Source organism: Parasteatoda tepidariorum, chromosome 6 (assembly GCF_043381705.1).
Source record: "Parasteatoda tepidariorum isolate YZ-2023 chromosome 6, CAS_Ptep_4.0, whole genome shotgun sequence".
In the NCBI taxonomy this organism is placed as follows: domain Eukaryota; kingdom Metazoa; phylum Arthropoda; class Arachnida; order Araneae; family Theridiidae; genus Parasteatoda; species Parasteatoda tepidariorum.
In genome coordinates this window covers 39,121,689-39,128,804 of record NC_092209.1, presented here as the reverse complement: position 1 = coordinate 39,128,804, position 7,116 = coordinate 39,121,689, and the positions used below count along the sequence as shown (strand labels likewise).

Genomic DNA, 7,116 nt, shown 5'->3' with positions numbered 1-7,116 from the left:
GGACAACGAACACATATTCGGATAATGAACAAAACGAATTCTAACGAACACTTCTCGGCCTGAAAAAAAATTAATATTAAACATTTGTTATCATTTTGCATACAAAATAAGATCACTGAAAGGAGAAATGTTTAAAGCATGCTTAGTATTGATAATTACTAAATGAAACTTGAATTAACAATGAATTTAAAGGTCATTCAATAATTATTATTATGACTAAAATCAATCCTGAAAAAGAGAGAAAAGCAATCGACATTGGACATGTTCTTCAATTATGGGCTTCAATCTTCTTATGGGGCATAAGCAAAAAATGAAAAGGACTGATTAATATGCAAGACTATATGTATGTATTATTTTTTAAAAAACTTACTAAGAAATTATACATTTTTTAAAATTTAATTTTTAGGGTCTCCAGAACGAATTAATCGATTTCACATAGAAGTCTATGGTGAATCGATGATCGGTTAACGAACAATTCGGATAGCGAACATAGTCCTGGAACGGATTATGTTCGTTAACCGATCACCCACTGTATTTTCAAAATATTTTATATATTAAAAAAATTATAATATCAAAGAAAAAGTAATATCTTTTAATATTTACAAAAAATGTTTTATGTCTGCACACCTTTTATTTTCTCCTCATTTATAAATATTGCTTACGGAAATGTGTAAATGAGGTATATTCTATATAAAATGTTGTATTGCACTTATAATGCCTGTTTATTAATCTTCTACAGCAATGCTTTCAATTTCTTAAAATAAAACTGATTCATATCTCAATTTTTTACAATAACTTTTATTTTTGCGTACTTTTTCTTTTCTTTACCTCTTTAATTATAAATTTTTTTTATATATGTTTACTTCTGCTCTTTCTTAAGTCCATGGAAAATATGTTATTTTCTTTGTATTTTAGAAAATGAAAATTGTAACATTTTCTAATATTTTTGTAGACTTTAATAACTAATCAGTGTATTTTTTACAGCCAGAAACAATACCTGTAACAAAAATACATGTTGAGGATTATGATAAACATTTTCCTAGTGATAAGGATATTTCATTAATAGAGGTTAAAGCAAGAAAACCATCATTTGAAATTGGATCCTCTGTTCCTATTACAAAAAAAGGTTTCTCTTAAATTTTCTTTTTATTGGAATAAATGCAGATTTATATACTTATTAAATCTATTCATGATATTGTTTCTATTCTTGTAATCTAAACGTTATGTTAACACTGAATGTAATGTTTGAGGAAGTCTAGATCTATTGTGAAAGACTTAATAGCAGATGATTCGAAAATTACAGGAGTTATATTTAAAACTTCTGTGCTAGTAAAGTACTAAAACAAATACAACGAAAGCTTAGAAAATTTTTATTGTCATTGTAAAAATATGCAACTAAGTAAAAAAAAAATGAAAATTTTGCAAAATAAATGTAAAAAATCTTGTTTGAGTTAAAATTTATTCACAGCCAATTCTGGAAATTCCAGGAGTATTTATTCATAATTAAAGATGACATACGATTTCACTTTGAGTGTGGTTTATCATTAAGAATTAAAATTCTCTTTTACAACCAATCAAATGTTTAATAAAAAATTATCCAGTGTTAGTATCAATTATTTTTCTTGTCCTCAGTATTATTTTAATAGATAGTTCTAAGTAATTCTTTTGCTATTTCCACTTCCTATTGAACAGTTTTTTTTTCTTTTTTAAATTTACTAAATCTTTTTTTGAATTTCTATTATTTTCATTTGAGAAAATCAATTCATATATATTTAGAACATTTAATAATGGATTTATTAAACTAAAACTATAGTTTTTTTCCCCATTTAGTTTTAGTTTAGAAACTTATATGTATGAAGCAATGAATATGTATTAAATTTTTTGTTAATTTTTAATGCATACATAAGTAAAATTTTAAATTATGATTAAAATCATGCTAGATTATATTGGAAATGTCTGTAAAATTTATAGAATTTTACTGTGAAGTTTCATGAAATTTGATTTTATCTACCCTTCCTGAAATTATTTAAAAATTTTAAAAGCTTTTTATGATATTAATAGCGACTGCATTTCGGGAAATATTTTAATAGTAAGGTTTTATTTAAAGAAAATATTTACGGTTATAAGTTTTAAGGAATTGATAGTTAAAATTTTCGATCATTTTGTGTTTTTTTTAACTTTTAGTACTACTTCAAGTTGTTAAAAGTTTGGCAATATAATTGTTTCTATAGTTCTATTATTTTGTAAGTAAGAAGAAAAGATTTTAATTTGTTGTTATTCGTAATGTTTTTAGTTTAATTCTATTTTAATATATTAAAGCTTCAAGTAAGAATGATGCTGCCAAAGTGTGGATGTTATCATCTGATGATGCTCTCGATGAAAATGTTGAATTAATAAATGAAGATGATTTACTTGATGAAGATGATCTGAAGAAGCCTGATCCCTCATCATTAAAGGGTAAATATTATTTGGCTTTGTTAACAAACCAAGGTTATGCATTAATTTCTTGTTATTTCTTAGTGGGAGGATATTACTCTCTATAAGGAATCCTAAAATAGTGATGTTGCTTCAGAAGGAATAGTAATTTTAGTGCAAAATAGTTTTTTTTAAGCTATATAATTTTATTGGTTGTAAATTTGGTTGAATCCAACCATTTTATTCATCTATCAATGTGATATCTATGCGATTTAATCAAATATCTGCATAAAATTTTTTTTCTTTAAGTGCTACAATTAACATGCATTACCTTATTATGAAATTTGGAATATTGGAGAAAAAAATTATGAGCTATTTCTTTTTTTCCTTTAAAAAAAAAAAAAAAATTATTACAGAGTATAAGGGTATAAAGATTTTTCTAAAGGTTCCTCACATTTGAAGGTTAGGAAGGCTTAAGCTAGAATAATAAAAATTAATTTTACAAAAAAGCTATTGTTTTTAATTTATTTTTAATTACAAATTAGTTTTATTTGAATACAAATCTTATTAAATATTTAAAAAAATTGTTTTATCCTTTACTTCATTCAACATCAAAAACAGAGTCTGTTGTTTCAAAACAAAATATATCTAAGCATCTGAACATTTTAATTTAAATGTAATATTTAAAGATTGTCCCAAGATAAAGGTAATTAAGAAAATAATTAATGTATCAACTGTTTATTATTATTTTTTTTTTAATTTAGTGAAATTTTATGCTTTTTATAAAAATATTTCATGCATATATTTTTAGATATTTTAACTAATGTACATTTCTAGGCTTATTTGACTGTTTCCATATTTTTTTGACACTTTGTTTCGAATTTGAGTCTAAATCAAAGATGAAAAGCATAGTTAACTATTCACATTCAAATGGTTAAATTCAAAGCAATTTCATGCTACTCTTTAATTTGTTAAAAATCTTAGTTTTGTTGTAAAAATAGCACATTAAAGATGTTTATTGCTAGATGCACATCTTTATAAATGTCTCATCAGCAATGCTTCCATTGCAAAAATACATAATATTGGATAAAATTAAACTGTCAAAAGTATTGTGTTAATTAAATGAATGTTTTTTTAATTTTTTTAAAAATTATTAGTGTTATTGTGAATGTCCTTTAAAATTGAAATTCAACTCTAGTAACTATAAGAAATTTATGTATTATGCTTTAGAAATGTGATAATCACAATACTTTTTTATTATTTTATATTTTTTGTCTTTAAATAATAATGCCTTCTGTAGCATGCTTTATAAATTTTCAGTTTCATTTTGTTTTCCAATTTTTAGTTTTTTTAAGTTTAATCTTGGTTATTTATTTAATTTAGTGTGTGCCACTACAAAACAGAGGAAAGCTTGTAAAAACTGCTCATGCGGTTTAGCTGAAGAGCTAGAAACTGAAGCAGCTGCTAAAATAGAAAAAAATAAGTCTGCTCCATCTGCTTGTGGCAATGTAAGTAAATATTAAACTTATACCAGTAGTGATTGTGTTCTGGGTGTACCCAGAATTCTGGGGTTTTGGTATCATCCATCCTCGTCTAAAAACTAGGAGCAGGCCATGTGATTTTTTGTGTGAATATTGCGGTATTCCGCATATCTCAAGACCATTTGTTTGCGGAATTCTGCAAATCAAAAACTTGCAATCAGACTAAATTTTTGTGGAGTTTCACAATCTAAAACTTACATTTTGAAGCTTTTGATTGGTTTAACTAGTTTTTTGATGCCGTAAGCTACCAGCTAAGGTTCAGAAAAAGCAGTTACTGATGCGTAGCTGGAAAAGTTTGTAAATATTTATTTTTCAAAGGAAAAAAGAGAAAATCCTTTAAAAATGATATATATAATTTAAAACAAGTTTAAGGATTAACAAAGTTTAAATATTTCATTCATTTACATTAAAAAGTAGGTCAGCATTATGTTAAATTTGTGATACTCTAACTACCACAGATTCTCTGTAGTGTCTTCGTAGTTCCTCCTCATATGCTATAGACAGCATAAATTATAATGCATTTTTTTGGGAATAATATAATGCAAATATAGGGGTAAAATGGATGTTTGTTTTGTGACTTATAATTAAGTGCTTATGACAAAAGAATGTTTTTTTACCCCTTGATGAATACAGCTTTATAATCAGAAGTAAAAATTGCAAAATGTATTATTTTGAAGAATCTGTATACATAGTTCTTTATTGTTGTATATATTGTATGCTTGTTGAGCTACTAAATCCTGAAATAGTATTGGAAGATGTTTTATACTAAGTATTTCTTTTTTTATTTTATTTTTCAGTGTTATTTAGGTGATGCCTTTCGTTGTGTCAGTTGTCCATATTTGGGAATGCCAGCCTTCAAACCAGGTGAAAAAATTTCACTTTCAGATCGGCAACTTAAAGCCGATGTATAAGGTAGCATAGTGAAAAGTTACCATGATGTGAAATTCCAAATATTAGTGCAACTACTATCAATTGTCTCTTTTACTCTGTTGCTGTATTAATAACTTTTAGTTGTAAAATGGAAAATAAGTTCTCTGTACTTAAAGCACATTGTTTCTCTAGGTTTACTGCATTTTCCTAGCTCTCTTGTTTTAAACTTATTAATTTTATGTTATTATTTCAAATCAATCTGTTTTTAAATTTTTTTTTTCTATAATCATAAATTTGCTTTTCACATTTGTTAATACTTCGTAACTAAGTTATCAGCTTACTAAGTTATCTAACTGTTACTAAGTTATCTTATACTGCAGAAAATGCGGGTAATCTTGTTATCTAAAATAGAGCTATTATTTTTAAAAACTTCAATGTGAAAATTATTCTGTTTTAATTAACTGAAACTTTTTTAACAAACTTAGAATATGATAGTCCTGTTTATAATGAAATGAGATGTTAATAATATCATAGTTTTGTTTATAAAATAATTCTCAAGGCTTTTAGTGTAATAATAGTACAATAATCATATAATACAATAATATAAATAACAATAGTACAACTTACAAGTAGACAACTTTTAAAAACTTCAATGTGAAAATTATTCTGTTTTATTCAACTGAAACTTTTTAAACAAATTTAGAATATGATAGTTCTGTTTATAAAATAATTCTCAAGACTTTTAGTGTAATAATAGTACAATAAGCAACTAATACAATAATGCAAATAATAATAGTACAACTTACTAGTAGACAATTTAAATTAAAGCCATATTCAGAATAATAAAGCCATATTCAGAAGCACACTTTTAAAGCTTCCACAGTTTCTTGTTTGTGAATATATGATTCATAATTGTAGGCCAGCAATAACTTAGAAATTTGTAAAAACTGCATGATGTGATATGTAAATAGTTACAGATTGTTATATTAAATATCTGTATCTGGTATATACTTTAATAATAATCTTTAAAAAGTTTTGGTCAAAACAAATTGATTATAAATATATTTATCTTTATTTGTATTTTTCAGAATTTGTTTATAAATTTCTCTACTTCTTTTCTCTATTGAACAAATAATGACCCCCGATTTTTTCCCAATGTTTATTAACATATGTGGCTCATAAAGAAATGTTTTGAAATAAATTTTATACTTATCTATGTAAAATATCAGTTTTTTTTCTTCATATAGTCGTTTCCTAATGTCACTTTTTAGTTAAAATCTTTATTATAATATTGAAATTCAAAATTCAAATTTTTTTGTGAGGGAATAAGCTATGATATTTGCTATTTTTGATTTAAATATTAGTTTCAATTAAGTTTTTTAATTGGAAAATAACTAAACCATCTGTGTGAATTTTTTTATAAAACAAAATATACATATCATTAGTGGAACTGATAAGACTTCGTGTGTTACTTTTATTTTAAAATTTCTTTTTATATATAGTAATATAAAATATAAGTTAATCTCAGAGTTCCTTTGTTTTGTTGCAACAGTGTAACATATACATAATAAAAATTTCATTTTTAAACTGTTTTTCTTCATTTAAAATGGCTTGTTTTATTGTGTTTTTAAGAGAGCATATTTTTTACTATTTCGAAAATAGAATGAATTCACGAAATTTTTTCAGCAAAAGTACTAAACATGTTGATTAGAAATCAAAGAAAATTTCCTTGTGTTTCAACTCTGATCAGGGGTGGCCAAGCTCCTTGATAGTAGAGCTATTTTTCAAAATTTGAAATTTTTTGCAAGTCGCAATTAAATACGTATTTAAAAGGTATGCAAAAAATTTATTAATTATTATTTTTTTTACAGAAATTATATTTATTGAAAGCATATAAATAAAATAACAATATGTGTATTGAATTTAAATATTAAAAATTAAACACATTTATTTTACTTCTCTTGGTATTTCATTAAAATTTAGTGAATAATTGGTGAGAGCACTTCTCAATAATTCTTTGAGATGCTGGTTAGTTAATACTGTTTGGATTTCATGAATTTTAGACTGAAATAAAATGATTCACATAAGTAAGTTGTTCCGAATATTGAAGTAATTCGACAAGCAGCCTTTTTTAATTCAGGATACTTCGATTCTGGTACAAATTTCCAAAATTCAGTAATCAACGTCGACTTATATTTTAATTGTAGAGCTTGATCGTCTTACATCTCTATTAATTCTAATTCTTCAGATGCTTTTTGGGTCATAATTATATTGGAAATGAAAAACTCAC

General features: G+C 24.9%; 1 protein-coding gene across 1 annotated transcript in view; it reads left to right on the top strand.

Moving 5' to 3' along the window:
- Positions 1-6,413, top strand: part of LOC107443267 (cytokine induced apoptosis inhibitor 1) — a gene marked incomplete in the record, with an annotated part of 12,336 nt that extends 5,923 nt beyond the window's left edge. Inside the window, 4 exon segments of the mRNA XM_043053027.2 lie at positions 985-1,126; positions 2,320-2,457; positions 3,799-3,923; positions 4,754-6,413. Of these exon segments, the coding sequence (XP_042908961.2) occupies positions 985-1,126; positions 2,320-2,457; positions 3,799-3,923; positions 4,754-4,867 (519 nt within the window).
- Between the last annotated feature and the right edge of the window lie 703 nt (positions 6,414-7,116).